Source organism: Maylandia zebra, linkage group LG22 (assembly GCF_041146795.1).
Source record: "Maylandia zebra isolate NMK-2024a linkage group LG22, Mzebra_GT3a, whole genome shotgun sequence".
NCBI lineage: Eukaryota > Metazoa > Chordata > Actinopteri > Cichliformes > Cichlidae > Maylandia > Maylandia zebra.
In genome coordinates this window covers 16,937,956-16,958,925 of record NC_135187.1, presented here as the reverse complement: position 1 = coordinate 16,958,925, position 20,970 = coordinate 16,937,956, and the positions used below count along the sequence as shown (strand labels likewise).

The following is a 20,970-nucleotide window of genomic DNA, read 5'->3' as shown; positions in this document are numbered from 1 at the left end:
TATCTAATTTCAGGATGTGAGAGAATCCTAAAATTTAGGATAAGAAATATTGTCAGTATTAAAATATTTGAATTAAAAACCTGAATTAAAACTATATAGAAAACAAAATGCAGCTTCTTGCTTAAGAAATGGGACGACTAATAAAAACAAGACTTGGAAGTGGGCGTGGTCAGCACCAGAAGCAGGCTGAACTGCTGATGACAGGACAGTTTTGACTGTCTCATTGTTGCAGCAGATTCATCAGACCAGGAAATATACTTCCAAATTTATTCTATTGTTTAGTTTTGAAGCCTCAGTTTCCTGTTCTTGGCTGACTGGAGTGGCACCCAGCGTGGTTTGCACTTCTGCATATCTCATTTGTAACCAGTAATTCTGAGTTACTACTGATTTCCTGTCAGCTCAAAGCAGTCCTCTGCTTCTCCTCTGACACCAACAAGGTATCCAGAAAATCACTGGATATTTTATCCTTTTCAGACCATTCTCTGGAAACTCTGGAGATGGCTATGGGGGAAACTCCCAGCAGATCAGCAGTTTGTGAAATACTCTGACCAGCACGTCAAACAACCACACCACATTCACCAGTGGCTTAAATGATTTTTCTTCCTCATTCTGAGGCTTGTTTTGAACTTTAGCATGTCATCTCAAGCATGTCTACATGCTTAAATGCACTGAGTTGCTGCCGTGTGATTGATTGATTCGATTATTAGAGCAATTGAAAAGGTATAACTACAGAAACAGGTGAGTATCTTTTGTACCCTAACAAAAAAATAACCAAAACAATATTCTTTTTTCCTCTTCTTCAATGTGGTCAATTATGCCTATCAAATAAACATTAAGTGGCTTGTGTGTACATATTTAATAACTTATTTATGCCTAAATGGCACTTAGTAGAGTGCTTTTATTACAAAAAATGCTTTGAACTCCTTAAATCTGCCCCTGATGAATACCCCCATATTAATTTAAAAAGATATAATTAAAAGTAATAACTTGAAAAATCATTAGCAGTAAAAACTGAACTGAAATGAGCAAACAAAAGTGTGAAAATGAAACTGAAAACAAATCCAAGATACAAAACTATACTAGGAATCCTCAACTGCTTATACACCATTTTATTTAATGTCCTCAGTTCAAATTTACTTGTTTCTTTCAAATTATTCAGATCCAGGACTTTATTTTATTGCTCTCCCTTAAAAAAATCTCTGCTGTCAGCAGGACATTCCTTTCCCACAAGTGGTCTACACACAGAAAATGATTCAGACTGAAAGGAAAACCACAAAATGGCTTGAATCGGAGCGTTGTGCTGTTGTTACCATTATAGGTTGTAGAAAAGAATCAAATTACAGAGAGGTGGGACTGCCAGGAATACAGCATGGAGCCTGGCCAACCACTTTCAGTTAAGTGGGTGGAGGCTTAATCCAGTGATCCACAATCAAGATGAATTCACACCACATTCCTGTAGCAACGTTTTATTAGAAAAACATTTTTTTAAACCAGGAAATAGCAGTCCAGAAGTGAATGTTTGGGTCACATCCTGTATTTGTACATTTTATTTTGTTATGTTTGAGTTATTTAAGATACATTTCCAAGACGGAGGAGATTTATGTGGGCAATTTCCATCTTTCTATATGTCAGCGCTGCCATCAGTCACCGGGTTTGACCCCAGTCGAGAGTTGCTGAGGTCTGAAAACGACAATATGTGGAGCAAACGTCTTGCATTAAACACAAATTATAGAGGGTAAAAAACTAAAACACTATACATATCAGAACAGTGCAGGCGGGATGCCGTTTCCAAACAGGAGACTCCAGGAAGTCGGGATCTTCCATTTGTTGGGCTGTTTGCTCTGAAAGGAGAATTGGAGAGCAATGATTCTCCTCACAGTGACATTACCACTCCTCTGAAACTTTAGGTTGCTTTAATGCTGCGCCGTGGTGTCACTTACATTATCGTCCAGCAGATGGAGCCAGTCGTTGAGGTGGTTCGCCAGAGCGAAGGCATCGGGGATGTTGTCACCTTCTGAACAGAAGAGCAGCAGCACAGCCAGCGGGAGGTCCTCTTTGCAACTGTGCAGCACACGTGATCACACAAACACAAATAATATTAACAAGGAAGTCTTACTGAGGCGTTTCAACATACTGAAAAAGTGTCTGAACACACCTTTATTGTGATTTATATTGGAATAATTATTAAACTGTAACAGTGACCCATGCTCTTACACACAAAAATAAAAATCATTTTAAAACCAGCTCCCTGTGTTTTTGATGATCTTTTGTCTACCTGCAGGTCTCCTGTCTCTACCTGTCTGTGTAAAGTCCTTTGGTGATGCCTCCTCCGGGGATGCAGAGTCGTGGTTCCGTGTTTCCGTCTGTGAGTCCGGGGAAGGCCGGGACTCGCTCCATTTCCCTCCAGCCCAGCTCCTTCAAAGCGTCCGCGCTCCCTTTCAGCAGGGACGGCGTGACCAGGTACCTCAAAGGAGTGCTAGCAGAGACACGTGTTTGTTGAGCAGACATGATTGAAAAATGCAAAAGTGAAGAAATAAGGCGATGGCGTCGTACTTACCCCTGCAGCTGCTGGTCATCTCTCTGGTAGGCGTGGCTGCTGGAGAGGACGACAGTCCTGGAGAAGCCGCTGGATTTGATCCAGGACACGAGCAGCTGACGAAACTTTTTGGTCTTTGACTGCAGTTTAAACAAAGGTAGAACAAAAGAAAACAACAATAGGCATACAGTATGAAAGGAACTCAGAGAATGAACTGACGTCATACTGATGACTGATTGTTACCTGAAGAATTGGTGCTCTGATCTGAAGGACCGCCAGCTTCAGTTCTGCTGCTGCGTAAACTGTGGATTACAGAGGGTTACTTTTCTTTTGACTTCACAGCAGCTGCAGACAAAACTGCTGATCACCTGACTGATGGTTGACAACAACAGGACTAATGTCAACTAATAAGACAGTGCTGATTAAAAACAACCAGAAGATCACAGTTGGGATAGCGGACATCCCAGCGCACAGCAGTAAAGAGACAGTAGACTTGAAGGGAACATTTCTGAGTTGTTTTGTTTTTGTTTTTAATTTCTGATCAGAAATGTCGACATCTCTGTGTTAGACAGGCACCAGCAGTGACCCAACTGTACCTTCAGCAGGAGTGTGCAGCTCCTCGCCATCTTCTTTGCTGCTGGCATACGGGTTGTTCCCGGCCATCGGGATGAGACAGTCAGTGTGTATGTGGCCCACCCTACTCATGTTCAGAGTGGACACGATGAGATCCACGGCCAGCTGACCCACGTTACCTACAGCCACCGCAGGCTGGAGGAGGAAAGAGGGAGAGAAGTAACAAAAGTAAAGAGAAGGCGAGAATCGTTTTAATCACTTTTTCCTTTTCCTGAGCACATTTTAGTTGTGCAAAACATCTGATAAAGAAAAACATGCGTTAGAGAGGTCCAGTTTTTACTAGGCCTCTAAGTTTTTTTCAAGTTTTAGGACAGTTGCATTTTTTTTTTGTAGTTTTATTGCACTGTGCAAGTTTAAAGTCACCCCTTATTTCTTTATATTTTGCAATAACAATGGAAAACAGGTGCAACAAATTGTTCAAACATACATGGAAATACAGCAGGCAAAAACAAATTTGTACTATTATTCTTTAACATTTTCCATAGATGTAACTAAAACAATGGGAATAAACGTTGCCATGCATTATCGTGACAGGGTGCGCGTAGTGTCATGTGTCATTCATTCATCCCTTGAGTTAGGTGTCTTTTATGAGCTTGAATGATTCACAGGTAAATATTTAGTGGCTTGACACACAAAAAGACTGCTCTGAAAATACAAAGAAATAAGGGCTGGCTCAAGACTGTGCCTCTGCGTCCCTCCACAGTGGACAATAAGGCTGTAACCGTGGCGCAAACACCCAGCTTGAATCCAAGGGGTTTAACAGGACTTTTGCATTACACGTGTAGGAATTAAAGGTATTTTTATACACAGCCAGTTTCTTGGATGAAAATCACAGAAGTGAAGCTTTTGTTTTCCCCTGGTGATTACACGAGTCTCATATGAAAGCATGAAGCAGGAACTGATGGGAGGATTATTTTCGTCCGTCACTCACCATGACGAGGGTAAAATCTCTGAAGGAGGGTGCTGAGCTCTGCGAGGAGATAAACATGGTGCTGTTCAGCCAGCAGGCACACACGACCCTACAAGCCTTCAGATAAACAAACTAAATTAAAAGTTAGACATCTAAATTACAATCCCAAGGCAACTTTCGCTTCTATTTTCATTCCTCGCGTTGTGGACCTGCTCGGCTCTGTGTCGACTGTTGATGACGGTTTCAGTACCACGCGGGGATGCCCAAGTTAAATGTTACAGTGAAGCTTTGTTTGTTTTTTAATAGTTTTAAGTAGACTTCTTTAACAAGCATCCACAGATTTGTTTAAAGCTCCAAGTGTTTTTTTTATACTTACTGTCATTTAAAGTGGTGTTTTATGTGTTTCTATTACGATCAGGCATGTTAACGGTCAGACTGTAGCTCTGCAAAGATTTACTGCGCGTTAGAGATCCTCAACTCTGTTGCCTCAACTGTGCTGTGTTCATTTATCTATCGATACATACATCCATAGATCCATCCATCCACCCATCCGTCCGTCCCTCCTTCTGTCCTTATATGTACTATTGTATGTGTGGTAAAAACATACATAATTTATTTACACTCGGCAGAATTGCACATATAAATATATATACATGCTTCACAGAAGCATCAGGAGTCAGCTGATGTTCATTCACGCTTCCTTTCATTTTTATTCTATTTTTATTTCTCTTTAAATGAAGGATGCCTTCAAGGATGTGGTAAAGGGATAATATATTCCTCTCCAGCTTGTTGTGCTTAAAGTAAGATTAAAGGTGGTGTAGAAGATGAAAATTGCATAACAATCAGACATGTAAGTTACTAAAGAGAAACAGCTTTAATTAGTCAGTTTGCAACAGGTCAGTAACATGGTTGGGCATAAAAAGAGCACCTTAGAGTGGCCGAGTGTCTCAGAAGTAAAGATAGCCAGAGGGTCAACAATCAAGTTTACAAATTCTGGAACAATTTTAGAATAATGTTCCTGAATGTAAACTTTATGAAGATTCTGAGAATCTGTAGGAATCTCTGGGCGCAACAGACAAGGCTGAAAAATCGATACAGGATGTCCGTCATCTGTGGGCAAGGCGTTAAAAGCAGGCCTGATTCTATCATGGATATCCCTACATCTGTCACAGGGTGGAAGTAATTTTAATCTTTTATTCTGTGAGTTTCACGGTGTCTGCATGCTTTTATTTTGAAAGTGAACTACTTCCAGCCCACATCTCCCCAATTAAAATAATGTCTTCGCTGGGCTAAATCTAATTTAAACTGAACTGAGGCAAAGTGAAAAACTGTTCTATGGTCAGACGAGACAAGATTTGAAATCTTTAAAGTCAGATGTGGTAAACAAATTATGAAACCAACTGAAGAAGATTTCAATGTAAGGGTCTTCAAGCAGCTTTTTAAACTTTTTTAATGTGTCTGAAACAAACAGAGCATCATTTAAAACACAACTTAATGATTCTGTTTACACTGTATGCAAGAAGCCATTAACCCTGAGTACCCCACATGTAAGAGTTCATCATTATTATTATGTGATGTACTGCTCTGACTGCAGAGCGTGGGTGTCTTCAGAGACATATTACCTGGGTAAAGGTTCAGGATGAGTCACATCTAAAGCTGCAGCTCGAATTTCTCCAGACTGCAGAGCTTTGACTAAAGCATCCTGATCAACAGCCAGACCTGAAACATGAAAAGTCACAAAATCAGGCTGAAAGCACAGAGACTGGTGAGGACTCGCATCTCTGCTGACGTTGACCAGGGTTGCAGTGGGTTTCATGAGGGACAGCTCCCTCATGTGGCTGATCAGGCCTTTGGTTTCAGGGGAAAGGTTGACAACGAGCACAACAAAGTCGGCCTCCCTCAGCAGGTCATCCATGTTCTCACAGTAACTCGCCCCCCACTGACTGCTCATCTTCAACTCTCCTGAACAATACACACACACAAAATAATCACAAATGTACAATAAACACTGTATTAACGTCAGATTTAAAATTGGGATATTTAATATATATTTAAACAGCATCAAGTCAGTTAAATTTCTGGTATATTGATCAGTTGAGTAGCAGAGGGAGTTTAATCAGTATCAAATGCTTTGGTGATGATAAAAATTAACACCAGGTGCACTAAAGTGGCAACAATGAGACAAACCTTAAAGCAGGAATTGGTTTTACAGGCGGAGGCTAGTGACATTTTTCTCTCTTCTTCTTTTCAAACTGTTTTGTCCCTAGTTTTGCATTTGGCTAGGCTCAGTGTCACTACTGGTATCATGATGCCTGGACCCTACAAAGGCTGCACTAGTAGTCCAAGTCCTCCAGCATGGCACGCCAATACTTGCCAGAAGATTTGCTTCCAGCACAGTCTCAAGAGCATGAAGGAGCTTCCAGGAGACAGGCAGTTACTGTAGGAGAGCTGGAAAGTCCTTAACTCATCAGCAGGACTGGTATTGGCCTCTTAGTGCAAGGAGGAGCCTGATAAGCATTGCCTGAGCTATAAAATAACCTCCAGCAGGCCACTGGAGAGAATGTCTCTGACTAAACAATCAGAAACAGACTTCATTAGGGGGTTCTGAGGGCCCGACATCCTGGCCCTGTGCTCACTGGAGCCTGGTTAACATATTCAATAGAATACCAGAATTGGCAGGTCCAGGGTGGGCGCCCTGTGCTTCACACTGAGATCTGATTTAATTTTGTGTTAAAGTGTTCCTTTAATTCTTTTGAATAGTGTGTATTCATTTCACTATAGCAGGATATTTTCGATCAGTTATTACAGAATTTTCTGTCGCATAAACTCATAAACTGTCCAAACTGTGCTTACCTTCTGTTTCTGTTGTGATACAGGATCTTCATATCAAACCCTTTGCTTCTCCGAGCAATTCTGTATCCGATGTGTCCCATTCCTATGATCCCCAGAGTCGACCCGGTGACTTCGACTCCCATCGGGTTTTGTGGTATACTGGTAGTATTGGGGTCAACAGCTATTTGGTGACCTATGAGAAACATTTTTCTGCTTGTAATAAAGTTGCTTTTCTGCAACCTTATTACATTATTACCACTAGCGGCCCAGCAAATTTTAGGGTTGCAGTTATGCTGCAGTAGGTCTAAACTGCTGGGGGATTCCCATTATGCACTGAGTTTTTCTTCTTCAGTCAACTTTTTCACTCGTATTCTGTTTATACACCTCTCTACATTAAATTATTTAATTATTATTAATCTCTGGCTCTCGTCCACAGCGTGTCTTTATTCGGTCTTCCTCCCTTAATCCCAACCAGTTGCGGATTAAGGGTGCCGCCCCTCCCCGAGCCTGGTTATTCTTCTTGTTGAAAAGGAGTTCTTCCTTCCCACTGTCACCAAAGCACTTGCACATATGGGGGCCATATGCTTGTTGGGGTTTTCTCTGTTTTCTTTCTTTTTTTCATTGTAGGGTCTTTACCTTACAATATAAAGCACCTTGAGGCAACGGTTGTTGTGATTTGGCGCTATATAATTTTAACATTAAGTTATAAAAATTGAATTGAATTAAAAAGTAGGCAACACAATGGCCTCAGTAAAAGAAAGAAATGAGTTCCAATAGTGACCAGTAGAAAACCACCACATTCACACGGAAAATAGGGTACACAAGATTTATTTTTCTTTCAAAGCTGGAGATGTAATTCTGGCCAGCAGTCCAGGGCATAAGTGCACCATGGTCAGAGTTATCAGCCTGGTTCCAAACAGGAAAAGATGGTCACTCATAAGGACAAGCAGTCACATATCAGCCTTGCAACTTCCCCAAAAAGACTTTCCACCCACCTAAAAGGCCTTGTGTTAGTAGGAAGTGAGTAATAATAATGAGTAAGAATTATAATAATAATTACACATATTTTCCACTGAAATGACATCAACATACTTTAAAAACATGTGACATGTAAAAATAAGAAGTTTTTTTTTTTAAACTCGATTAATAAACTAAGAGTGGTTGCATTCAAGCTGCAACTTTTCTTTCGTTCTTTGACTTTTATTGCAAGTTTTTTGCTAACGTGAACATGAAACAGTTTTTCCTCAAACGAATTAAAGTTTCAACAGTCAGTCAGAGATTCAACACAGTTTATCCTATAGCAGGAATATTGTCCTATTCTTCACAAAAACCTACGTTTTTACAGTTTGTTGCCCAACAAGTGTCCACAATAAAACCAAAGAGCCAAAAATAAATCTCTAACTAACACCAGCTCACCTTCTTTTATAGGAGGGACAGAAAAAAATAGAAAAAATTCTTGGCAATATTAATTAAAATCATTTCAACTTGACTTCATTGGGAACAGGTAGGCCATTCACAGCTGCTACGGCATTATCCACCATGCACTGAACCGTCCGTTTTATTGTAGCATAGGTGTAGGTGCCAACATGGGGTGTGATGAGTACATTAGGCAGGCTGAGGAGAGGGTGATCCCTGCACAGAACACAGCAAGAAAAGCATCAGGAGACAGCTGATGTTCATTCATGCTTCCTTTAATTTTCATCCCATTTTGTGTGACTGCATGCACAGGCTGGTAAAGGGGGGATATTTTCCTCTCCAAACAAAATGAACACATCAGAGAGAGCGAGGAAAAACGGCTCAGACTGAAACACCACAGAAGACAACAAAAGTGCATGATGACAGAATCATTTCCATTGTTAATACCTAACCAAATCACAAACACTCTCAGGGAGGTAGGTGTAATATTGTCACAATCTACAATGAAAAAATACTCTCATGAATTTCTCAAGGCAAAAAAATGGAATACTATTCAATGGCCAAGTCAGTCACATAATCTCAACCCAATAAAAGATCCTTTTCAGATAGTGAAGACAAAACTGAAAGAAGAGAGACCCACAAACCAGCTGAAAAAGAAGGCGGATGCAGTAAAGCTCTGGCAGAGTAGAAAACACAGCATCTGGTGACACTCATTGGTTCTAGACTTCAGTAAGTCATTGACAGCAGAGGATTTTTAAACAACTGTTGAAACCCGTCCTTATATTTAGCTTTTGTTTTTAGTTTTTCCAATTAATTTTGAGTGTCTAAAAAATGTGTAAATGTATATATAAACATGTCTGTAATTCCTAAAGAGTTAATCTATTACTTCTGTTGAACCCCTTGAATTAAAGCTGAAAGTCTGCGTCTTAATCAGACTGTTTGATTTAAAATCCACTGGGTGGTGAACAGAGGGAAAATTACAAAGATTTTGTCTTTGTCTGACAAATAATGGACTTAACTGTACATCTTGAAAAAATATTAAATGTAAGATTCTTCAAGCGTCACACTGAAACCAGCACTGCATGGCTTAAAACACAACTTAAAGGCCCCGTTTTGTTCTAATAAGAGTCTGTTTACACTGTATGCAAGAAGCCATTAACCTTGAGTGCCTCACATGTAAGAGTTCATCATTATTATTATGTGATGTACCGCTCTGGCTGCAGAGCGTGGGTGTCTTCAGAGACATATTACCTGGGCAAAGGTTCAGGATGAGTCACATCTAAAGCTGCTGCTCGAATTTCTCCAGACTGCAGAGCTTTGACTAAAGCATCCTGATCAACAACCAGACCTGAAACATGAAAAGTCACAAAATCAGGCTGAAACTCAGAGACTGGTGAAGACTCGCAGTCACAGTATCCTCACCTCTGCTGACGTTGACCAGGGTTGCAGTGGGTTTCATGAGGGACAGCTCCCTGTGGCTGATCAGGCCTTTGGTTTCAGGGGAAAGGTTGACAACGAGCACAACAAAGTCGGCCTCCCTCAGCAGGTCATCCATGTTCTCACAGTAACTCGCCCCCACTGACTGCTCATCTTCAACGCTCCTGAACAGCACAAAAAAAAAAGCAATCACAAATGTACAGTTAATGCTGCCACATTTATTAATGTCAGATTTCTTTAAAAGCTGGGATTCAAAAACACTATAGTGCCAAAAGCATTTGCTCACAAAACACACGATGACCTCAAATGAATGTCGTGTTTTTAATTCCGCTCCGGACTCGTGAATCTCAACCCAGCAGCAGCGGTAACGTTTGCACGTCCTCTCCCGTTAATGCGGCAGGTGAATAATCAACTAACAGTGCATATTATGTTAGCGCGATCTGCCTTTTTACAAAGCCTGCCATTACTGTGCATTTAGGTGACCATGATGAGAGAGACAGACAGAGTCTGGCTGGCTCAGATGCTGGCAGTTCTCGCTGCAGTCTACCGGTAGCATCTCCTTTCGGGCCAGGATAGACGAAAGTTCAGTAAGTGAATGTGTTTAATTGTAGGCAGGGACATTACTGGATATTCTTGTGTAATTGCTACAGAATAATTTATTTTATACTTTGTTATTGCTACAGAAGAATATTTATTTTATTATTTTACGTTTACAATTTTTTTTTCCTGGGGACCCTGTGACACCCCATTGAAGAGCCATAGGCTGGATCTCTTAAGATCTCACTGTTGGGTTTGTAAGGCCATGTTACTCCTAAATTTCTATCTTGTTCAAAGAGAAGATATAAAACAAAGTTCTAAGCTAATTGACCTCAGTGTTCTCCTTTTTTAAAAAGAATTGATAAGAGAATTGATAAAGAATCGAATCATTAAACAGAATCGAAAACGGAATCGTGAAAATCTTATCAATACCCATCCCTATTTACAACGCTACATCTGAGTTTTGCATTGGGTGAGTGAATACTTCTGGCAGTAGTGAAGTACTGTGTATCTATTCAGGTCACTTTAGCAGGATTTTTTTGATCTGTTCGATGAATTGGTGCTTACCTTCTGTGTCTGTTGTGATACAGGATCTTCATATCAAACCCTTTGCTTCTCTGAGCAATTTTGTATCCGATGTGTCCCATTCCGATGATCCCCAGAGTCGACCCGGTGACTTCGACTCCCACCAGGCTTTGTGGTATACTGGTAGTCTTGGGGTCAACAGCTATTTGGTGACCTATGAGAAACATTGCCATATTTCCAGTTTAAATATCTTTGGGTTTTACTCAAACTGCTCCACCCTGGGATCAGATTTCAACCTTTGACCTCACCTTCAACTATCTTTCTTGCGGATGCCAGCAGCAGACCCATAGCCATATCTGCAGTGGCGACACTCACCACGCCGGGCGTGTTGGCCACCTTCACCCCGAGACTGGTAATGTACGGCACATCCAGGTGGTCGATGCCCACTCCTCCATTGGCGACCACTTTTAGTGATGGAAGCGAGCTGAGCAGCGACGGCTTGGCTGCAGGGAAGGTGTTCCACATCAGTATGGCCTGGATCTTTGGGCCGTGCTGCTGGGGGTTTTGTAGAAAGTCTCTGAGGCAGATTATGTTGAAGTGTTGTTTTATTATGTCAGTGACCTCTTCGATGAAACCCTGCTCGCCCACCTCTGAGATCAGAGCCCACGGTTTGTCCTCTGCCATCGTCTGATTGGATAAAGCACAGGATTCGTAAAGGAGAGGGTAAACAGAAAAGAAAGGCACTGGGACCAGTTCCCACCTGTTTCCAAACTTTACACTACGATCTGGATTATTGCCTAGCATTGACATTAGTTAAAATCCAGTTTTATCTTTTTTATTATCCCCAAATGTATCATCCAGATGACTAGAACCACTGACAGGTAAATTGAATGACATTGGTAACCAATGCTACGGTGGTACCTGTCAAACGTTGACGTGTATTTAGTATTAAGTACATAAGAATTGCTTTTTCTAGTCCATTTCCTGAACATTGTAGTTTCACTACGGCAGACCCACGTCATTGACAGCTGCCGTGACACCATTACGTAGCCAAGCTCGTAGTGCATGTAGCTTGGGAAGGTTTCTAATGAATCGCTGCATTCTTAAAGATTTTGAATGGAGTCAGGTGACCAAACAGAAAAAAAACCCTTTTCAAATGGAGTTTAAAAAAATGGATGTACATGGTTGTATTTTCTGTGATAGTGAGTTGGCAAATCTTTTATTTTAGTGTATTACAATGCAGTACTTATGGTTGCAGGCCAGGGGACTCATCCTGCCCCAGGATGTGAAACAACTGTGAAAATAATCAAGACTGGAATCTGTTCAATGAATACTACCAATTTGCTTTTGTTGGGGGAAAACTCTGTAAAAGACCCAGGAGAAATAAAGACACAATGAGACAAGATCACTTTTTATGCTTTAACGTGCACACGGGTAAGCTGTTCAGAACAACTCACAACGTGTACAGAGGCTGGGCACTTTTTATAGGAAAGACAGTGAGAACAGGATAAGAAAATACAAAACAGATAAAATAAACAACTCCATATATGGCGCTAGTCTCGTCAGCAGAGAGCTGGGAGAAAGCTGTGAGAGATAAAACAATCTAAAACAATATGTCCCAAAACAGTATGTCTTTGCTGAGAAAGTCTAAAAAGATAATTCTAAACTAATCTAACCATAGACAAAAGGGCATGCTTGCACATTTAAAAGAAGGTAAAGAAACATAGAATCATTTTTCCTGTAACAGCTTTTAACTGAAATATTTGTATTCACAAATGCAGAATTTTCAAGGCTAACCCTGACTTGACTGGAAGAATGATCTAAATCTGTTTAGTAAGTTTCCGAAGGTATTTAAAAATGGATCAGCCCTTAAATTATTCTCATTACTTAATCATTTTAAGTTAATCTTACTGAGTGACCCAGAATTATGAAGAACAATTACCAATTAACAAAAAAGTTTCAACTAATTCCTCTTGTGGGACACCCACACTGTATGTGTGCAGAGCTTCAGCTCCATGCACTCAATGACTCTGGAGAAATTAAAGGACATAATAGTTGACATGAAATTCTCAGTTGATTACTCTACCTGTGTGCCAACATTCACAAAGATGCCGCAAGATTCCAGAGAAATTAAAGGAAATTTCTTCTCAACTGCAAGAAGATTTGACTGAATTTCCAATAGAAGTAAATCAAATGAAAAACATATTCTCTTCATATCCTCATTTTCATTTCTTCATTCACACACACACACACACACACACACACCTTTACTGTGTCTTCAAAGGCACACTATAATAAACGTAATTCTGATGTGTCAATCCTTTTTTTTTTAGTCTGTTGAACAAAAATAAGCAACGAAGGAGAAGCGCTACCATAAAACTTAGTGCAGGAGCGCAAGAAAATTTAAGCCGCAGATAAGCGGCGGTTAGCTTCACGGAGATCATTTTAAGGTCGTTAGGATTCTCAGCTCTCTTTTCCCTACTCCCTTATGTACCATCCTACTCTCTTTCCTTGACCTCGATGACATTTCGAAGTCAAAGAAAAGTTGTTAAGAAAAGGCGACAAGGTGTACTTTTGGAAGGTATAGCCCTAATGTTTTCTTAAAATCACCACGTTTTTCATTAGCTCAGTGTTTTAGGTTAAATGCTCTGTGAGACTGTCGGTCACAGCCCACCCCTGGACCAGGCTCAGCAGCACGACCCACAAAACCTGTTTATGTTGTAAATTCACTCACAGTTGTTGAGCTCTTTCCCGGGTGCTCCTCAGAGAGGAAGAACTCTTTAAGGAACGCGCAGGATTTCAAAATAAGGGCTCTTAAAAGCAGTATGACTTGAAACGACAGATGTCTCCTTAACATGGATTTCTTATTCAAACATTTAAACTTAGATCATATTATTACATAACTGGACGTCTTTATTTACTAAAAATGACAGCTCACTTATTGTTTTTAATCTTATATATATATATATATATATATATATATATATATATATATATATATATATATACACACACACATACACACAGTGGGGCAAAAAAGTATTTAGTCAGCCACCGATTGTGCAAGTTCCCCCACTTAAAATGATGACAGAGGTCAGTAATTTGCACCAGAGGTACACGTCAACTGTGAGAGACAGAATGTGAAAAAAAAATCCATGAATCCACATGGTAGGATTTGTAAAGAATTTATTCGTAAATTAGGGTGGAAAATAAGTATTTGCTCACCTCAAACATGGAAAATCTCTGGCTCTCACAGACCTGTAATGTCTTCTGTAAGAAGCTTTTCTGTCCCCCACTCGTTACCTGTATGAATGGCACCTGTTTGAACTCATCATCTGTATAAAAGACACCTGTCCACAGCCTCAAACAGTCAGACTCCAAACGCCGCCATGGCCAAGACCAAAGAGCTTTCGAAGGACACCAGGAAAAGTATTGTAGACCTGCACCAGACTGGGAAGAGTGAATCTACAATAGGCAAGCAGCTTGGTGTGAAGAAATCAACTGTGGGAGCAATCATCAGAAAATGGAAGACATACAAGACCACTGATAATCTCCCACGATCTGGGGCTCCACGCAAGATCTCATCCCGTGGGGTCAAAATGATCATGAGAACGGTGAGCAAAGATCCCAGAACCACACGGGGGGACCTGGTGAATGACCTGCAGAGAGCTGGGACCAAAGTAACAAAGGTCACCATCAGTAACACACTACAACGGCAGGGAATCAAATCCCGCAGTGCCAGACGTGTTCCGCTGCTGAAGCCAGTGCATGTCCAGGCCCGTCTGAAGTTTGCCAGAGAGCACATGGATGATACAGCAGAGGATTGGGAGAATGTCATGTGGTCAGATGAAACCAAAGTAGAACTTTTTGGTATAAACTCAACTCGTCGTGTTTGGAGGAAGAAGAATACTGAGTTGCATCCCAAGAACACCATACCTACTGTGAAGCATGGGGGTGGAAACATCATGCTATGGGGCTGTTTTTCTGCCAAGGGGACAGGACGACTGATCCGTGTTAAGGACAGAATGAATGGGGCCATGTATCGTGAGATTTTGAGCCAAAACCTCCTTCCATCAGTGAGAACTTTGAAGACGAAACGAGGCTGGGTCTTCCAACATGACAATGATCCAAAACACACCGCCCGGGCAACAAAGGAGTGGCTCCGTAAGAAGCATTTGAAGGTCCTGGAGTGGCCTAGCCAGTCTCCAGACCTCAACCCCATAGAAAATCTGTGGCGGGAGTTGAAAGTCCGTGTTGCTCGGCGACAGCCCCAAAACATCACTGCTCTCGAGAAGATCTGCATGGAGGAATGGGCCAAAATACCAGCTACTGTGTGTGCAAACCTGGTAAAGACCTATAGTAAACGTTTGACCTCTGTTATTGCCAACAAAGGTTATGTTACACAGTATTGAGTTGTATTTTTGTTATTGACCAAATACTTATTTGCCACCCTGATTTACGAATAAATTCTTTACAAATCCTACCATGTGGATTCATGGATTTTTTTTTTTTCACATTCTGTCTCTCACAGTTGAAGTGTACCTCTGGTGCAAATTACTGACCTCTGTCATCATTTTAAGTGGGGGAACTTGCACAATCGGTGGCTGACTAAATACTTTTTTGCCCCACTGTGTGTGTGTGTGTGTATGTATATATATATATATATATATATATATATATATATATATATATATATATATATATATAACACCCAGCACGCTCCTGCGGGCGGTTTATCCTTCAAGCTCGGGTCCTCTACCAGAGGCCTGGGAGCTTGAGGGTCCTGCGCAGTATCTTAGCTGTTCCCAGGACTGCGCTCTTCTGGACAGAGATCTCCGATGTTGTTCCCGGGATCTGCTGGAGCCACTCGCCTAGCTTGGGAGTCACCGCACCTAGTGCTCCGATTACCACGGGGACCACCGTTACCTTCACCCTCCACATCCTCTCGAGCTCTTCTCTGAGCCCTTGGTATTTCTCCAGCTTCTCGTGTTCCTTCTTCCTGATATTGCTGTCATTCGGAACCGCTACATCGATCACTACGGCCGTCTTCTTGTACGTAGTGCTGCATTAACATCATCTAGCAGACCTTCTGAGGGTACTTCACGTAATCTTGGTAACCGGCTACGGGGGATCCAGGTTTCAAGCTTGGCCATGATCCTATTTTTCAGGTCAGTTCCTCTCGCACTCAATTCTCGGGTGGGGGTGATGATATCTCCCCCCTGACCTGGCGTCAGGGGGGAGATATATATATATATATATATATATATATATATATATATATATACACACACACACACATTTCAAAGCTTTAAGCATTATTAATACCTCAGGCTCTTCATGCAAACAGAGTCAGAGAGAGTTATTTCGATCACGTTTGTTCATAATGTGATTGTTTACTTATTACCGTAACAACGATAATAATCAAGTAACAATTAAAAATTTGTAACGAGGCAATCCTTTATATCTTAACCCTTATGTGTAACCAAATTCAACAGGTGTAGACTTATTAAACAACGCGTGCGGACATATATGACAGTTATAGACAGATATACTTGACAAAAGGAGCTTTAACAACAACAACAACAGCAATAAAAGCAGCTAGCATTCAATATTATTATCTTATTTTTTTTATTCATCATTTCATAAGAAGCTTTTAGTTAAGGTCACTGCCCCACTTGAGTGGCTCCAAACTGTGGTGGTTTTACACACTTGCCTAACAAGTGAAAGACGCCCAGAGACGCAAATCCCTTTGGGGTTGTGTCAGGAGCATTCCACATAAAAATAAAGAAAGAAATTAAGAAATCATCCTTAAGGTGTGTGGAGAGGAGCAACAAAGTAGTGAAAAGAAATAGGTTTGCATAAAAATTAAGAATTGTTGAACAGAGGAAAATAGATACTCCTGCTGAAAAATAGTATTATCACTGTTTAAGGAAGTTAATTTGAAAGATCATATTTGTTAAGCAAAAATACAGAGAGACTGAAAGAGTCTGGGGCAAAACTGACTAGAAGAGAATAATAAAATAGGAATAAATGGGGATAGTAGATCCCTTACTGGATTATCAGCCTAATAAAAGATTAAAAGCTAAATAAGTTGAAAATGGAGCTGATTGAATTGAATACAAGTGCAAAAAGGATGAATTGGATCTGGAGCATAAAATAAACTAGATCATAATTATAATATATACAAATTAATAATAGCAATAATAATTTAAACTAATATTAATACTATTAATAATAACAGAGCTGGGATGAAAACCAGATAAATAAATCACACAAACACATAATAAATGAAATAGGGAGGTTTGTGTGGTGTTTGGCAAATATAGAAGGTAGTGGTGATGATCTAAGAACATCTGGTGTGGAGGGTGTGACAGAAAAATAAATAAATAAGAGCATATTTTGGTTAGAAAGAAGATACGAGAATCAAGATGCCATCAACAAATAGATCTAAGTGAAATGCAGGAGTGTAGAGGATAATAATAATGTCTCAGAGATTGCATGTCAAATGTACAGTGAGGTTTAGTTATCACTTAGCTTTGCTATGTGTTGTCTTGCTGTTCATATGACTCGGTTTAATAAACCCTGTTTCAAGAATTCTGCTCTTTTCCAGAGGATCTTTGATTTTAATTGGATCTAAAAACTTGGTTACCTTGTTGTCTTCAAAATTTCTGACCCAACATCATTCGTTTCCATCATTTTCCACGCTGCACACACACAATCTGATACTAAATGATACAGGTCACAGGATCTCCTGAATGTCTTCACTGTAAATGAGAAGCTGGACAATACCATTACTTTCTTTAGCTGGCACACAGGTTTGTGCGGGATCGTCGCCTTAAGAACCCAAGAGGCAAGTGCTGGAGCCCACAGGTTCCTTACACGCCGGGTATAGCACAGACTGCTCATTCTGGCTGAAAAGTTAGTGATATTATGCATATTAATTACGAGCTCAGTAACAAAGAGCCCGTAGGCTGACAAAATTATTCCAAACATTCCTGTGTGCTTGGAGAGCAAGTGTTTTTAAAATAAGTAAGAGAGCTACCTTTCAGCTGAAACCTGGGTGGTTTGTCTCTGCTGCGTCCTCAAACTGGCATGAAGAGCGAGCTGGTGGGAAAAGAGCTTGTTCTAGAGAAATATTAAACACATAAGACCTTACAAGGATTATTTCTTTGACAGCACATTGTGACATGTACTCCCTCCAGCACGGAGAAGAGAGAACGGGAAGAAACCACTGTTCCCAGCGACTGGGCAGGTGGCTGTTTCCTGGATGCTGATTGGTGCACCAGCCTTAGAGAACGATCAAAGGTCAGTCGCCACTGTCCATAAAGAGACAGTCCATGAAACTCAAAGGAAGTTTAGAGTACATTTGGTTTATAAGTAATCTGGAAACCATTTAATGACAAGGGCAGAGTAAAAAGAAAAAGCGTCATTAGTACAAAATCAAATAACAAATTTTTACATTATGAACAGTGTTTAACCCCCTAAATATTATGCATTGTACACATGCAATTCATCCTAATTAGCATAACTGGAGGCTATAAAAGCTTTATTTTTTTCACCAAACAACCCACATATGCTCAACCATAAGAATATAAGCCAGTGCATCCAGTTATCCCAAATTTCTAAAAGAGTTCAGATGGGTCACGTTCACATCAGTCATGATGAAAGTCCTGAAAAACTGGTGAAGTCAGAAAATTTAAGGAAAACTGAGGCTGTGGGAGATGAAGAAGATGTTACAGTAACTCAGACATTTTTTTCTGCTTATCCATTTCAGGGTCACAGAAAAGGCTGGAATCTACCCCAGCTGTAGGAGGGGAGGCAGGTTACACTTATAACAGGTCACCAGTCTGCCTCGGGGCTAACACAACTGCTCCTCGACTGGCTCCTCGACTGGCCCCACAGCAGCTTGTGCTCCCACCCTTACATCATTTACCCTGAAAACACATATGTGTCAGAGCCGGATGGAAATAGGAGCATTTTTAAACATGCAAGACTGGGACCAGTCGCAGTTCTCGATGATTTTGTTGAACGGTGAGATGAGCCCAAACTTCAATTAAACAGTCTGACACAATGGTCACTGCTTTCAGAAAATGCACTCATACACAAGAAGTCACGTACTTTAAGGGACGGAAGGCACAATTTTTTGAGTCTAATAAATATCTTAAAAGATTTACTGATTGAAAGCTGAACTTTGAAACAAACTATGAAGCTGCCAGCAGAGGAAGAGAAACTGTCCTCTTTGTGCTGACTAAGAGCTCTTAACGACCAAAAGCTTCTTACAGCACTGAACTCCTCTCTGAGCCTCAAATACTTGGATTTCCACAAGGACACAGATTACTTTGAGCATGCAACCACTAGGTGGCAATCAGACATTAATCTGTGACTCTGGCGTGGAGTGGAGACCTGCTTGAGACTCTGCAACAAATTAAAGCTATGAATCTTCAGGCAGCAGCCATGCTCTATCACGCAGTTTGCTAAATATATATGTAACATTATATATATATATACATTTTTAAAGATTTTATTACATTTTTAAAATCTCTTGTAAACAACTGTTTTTTAGGGAGATAGAAGATATGCTCACTTAGCAGTTTAGCCTCTTAAATTTAAAATAATGACAAAGTACATGAGCGGAGAAAGACTCTTGTTCTAAGTCTGCATGTCAGTAAGTATAATTAGAGAAAGGTACACAGACAGTGTGAAATACTTACTTTCTTACTAAAGAAAGTAAGAAAGTAATGCATGTATTTTGGTTTGAAGTGTTGTGAAATGTTGTGTCATCACATGATTTCACATTACATCATTTAAAACTATTGATACTTTTTAAATAATATAAAATGATCATTTTCAAATTAATGCAGGGTTTGTAGCAAAATGTAAGAATGTAGTGTCTTGTTTTGGTTTGATATTTTTTTATGTGTATATGTGTGCGTGTGTGTGTGTGTGTGTACACTTGCATATGGTCTGGTTATGAATCAGTGAACAATGATTTGTAAATTATTAAATAGTATTGAGCAGTGTAGGATCACATAAGTGTAAACATCACCCTACTCTTTTTCAGGCATGTAAATTGTGTTGTATAAAAAAACTCAACGTTGTATTTCTTTTGCTTTGTTTATTTTCTGTTTTCATATTTACATGTCAGAAATAAAACATTTAATCAGTCAATCAGTCAAGTATCACGCTTGTCATAAATACACAGTGATAACACCCCTAGTTTGGACGGTAAAATATTTGCAAAGCTTGCATACAAAGCTTGTCTAACCACCTGTCATACATGCATTGTAAGCAAACACAAGTTTGCCAGGAATACTGCTCTGCAGCTGTAGTTCTTTGAGATAAGGTAGAAATGCTAAAATTGAGGAGGGATATTTTAGGGCCACTTTTCTTGTTTGATCAAACACATTTTGTAGTGTTGCTGCAGAGCTTTACATATCACCCTCACCTGATGAACCCGAGGTGTTTGCTTTGATGTAATTGCCTCTGTGTGTGTGTGTGTGTGTGTGTTATGCATCAAAGCATCAGGGAAGGTCATGTGTGCAAGGCGACTGCAGATCAGCAGCTTTCCTGCTTTTTACTGTTGCATAATCTCAGGCTCTCCTCTTCTTCTCCCTCTGTCCTTTCACTCCTCCTCCACACCTGTGTCTGTCTTTTTCTTTTCTCTTTCTCCTCTTCACCGGCTCCTCCCATCCAGCTCAACCTCACCCTTAAGCGTGTACGGAGCTGCAAGCTTCTCTCTTTCTGTGGCCAAGAGTCATTTAGGCTTTCATTAAGCCAGTTCAGATCTCCAGCCAAGCTCCACTTCCATCTGCTGCCACATCTGACAGCAGGTGGCCTTTTAGCAAAGTGCTGACTCACATGGTAAACGCAGCGATTACATCTCCGCCTCATTGCACAGCACTTTCAGTGCTCTTCGTCTCTGATCACGTGATTCGTGTCAGATGAGAAGGTCAAAGGAGAGTTTGGATTTTTGGGGAAATACCAGTTCTTCCAAATAAACACGTCACAATTCATTATGACAGAGTTTGTGGCGTTGCATGTTCGAGTCTCATGTCTAAAGAAAGGTGACAGGTGTTACAGCTGGCCTTAGGTGTCACACTTCACATGACACAGCAAAGAGAGAACAGAGAAAGGAAAAGTCCTT

General features: G+C 40.5%; 2 protein-coding genes across 5 annotated transcripts; both read right to left on the bottom strand.

The window, feature by feature from the left end:
• Positions 1 to 1,450: 1,450 nt before the first annotated feature.
• Positions 1,451 to 4,327, bottom strand: psmg2 (proteasome (prosome, macropain) assembly chaperone 2). Its single transcript, XM_004549171.4, has 7 exons — positions 4,101 to 4,327; positions 3,133 to 3,304; positions 2,780 to 2,838; positions 2,558 to 2,676; positions 2,297 to 2,476; positions 1,941 to 2,061; positions 1,451 to 1,841 (listed from the first exon to the last, which is right to left on the bottom strand). The coding sequence occupies exons 1-7, from the start codon at positions 4,155 to 4,157 to the stop codon at positions 1,761 to 1,763; spliced, it is 789 nt and encodes a 262-aa protein (XP_004549228.1). The 5' UTR covers positions 4,158 to 4,327; the 3' UTR covers positions 1,451 to 1,760.
• Positions 4,328 to 7,723: 3,396 nt separating this feature from the next.
• On the bottom strand, positions 7,724 to 18,051 carry zgc:136493 (putative 2-ketogluconate reductase). Of its 4 annotated transcripts, none has more exons than XM_004549168.5 (7): positions 17,869 to 18,051; positions 17,616 to 17,737; positions 11,135 to 11,513; positions 10,869 to 11,040; positions 9,750 to 9,928; positions 9,579 to 9,675; positions 7,724 to 8,543 (listed from the first exon to the last, which is right to left on the bottom strand). In XM_004549168.5, the coding sequence occupies exons 2-7, from the start codon at positions 17,730 to 17,732 to the stop codon at positions 8,387 to 8,389; spliced, it is 1,101 nt and encodes a 366-aa protein (XP_004549225.3). In that variant the 5' UTR covers positions 17,733 to 17,737; positions 17,869 to 18,051; the 3' UTR covers positions 7,724 to 8,386. The 4 variants fall into 4 exon arrangements, with proteins under 4 accessions (XP_004549225.3, XP_024654290.2, XP_024654291.2 ...); XM_024798522.2 differs by having other exon boundaries at positions 17,622 to 17,737; XM_024798523.2 differs by lacking the exons at positions 17,616 to 17,737; positions 17,869 to 18,051 and adding an exon at positions 13,561 to 13,606.
• Positions 18,052 to 20,970: the final 2,919 nt, after the last annotated feature.

Excerpts from the sequence above, each read along its gene's own strand:
- psmg2 (XM_004549171.4), bottom strand. The coding sequence starts at position 4,157 with ATGTTTATCTCCTCGCAGAGCTCAGCACCCTCCTTCAGAGATTTTACC. Across the intron at positions 2,677-2,779 it reads TCAGAGCACCAATTCTTCAG|TCAAAGACCAAAAAGTTTCG; the intron begins GTAACAATCAGT and ends TTTAAACTGCAG. Across the intron at positions 2,477-2,557 it reads GATGACCAGCAGCTGCAGGG|CACTCCTTTGAGGTACCTGG; the intron begins GTAAGTACGACG and ends TGTCTCTGCTAG.
- zgc:136493 (XM_076879255.1), bottom strand. The coding sequence starts at position 11,636 with ATGTCAATGCTAGGCAATAATCCAGATCGTAGTGTAAAGTTTGGAAAC. Across the intron at positions 11,041-11,134 it reads CGCAAGAAAGATAGTTGAAG|GTCACCAAATAGCTGTTGAC; the intron begins GTGAGGTCAAAG and ends TGTTTCTCATAG. Across the intron at positions 8,544-9,578 it reads CATCCTGAACCTTTGCCCAG|GGATCACCCTCTCCTCAGCC; the intron begins GTAATATGTCTC and ends TGTTCTGTGCAG.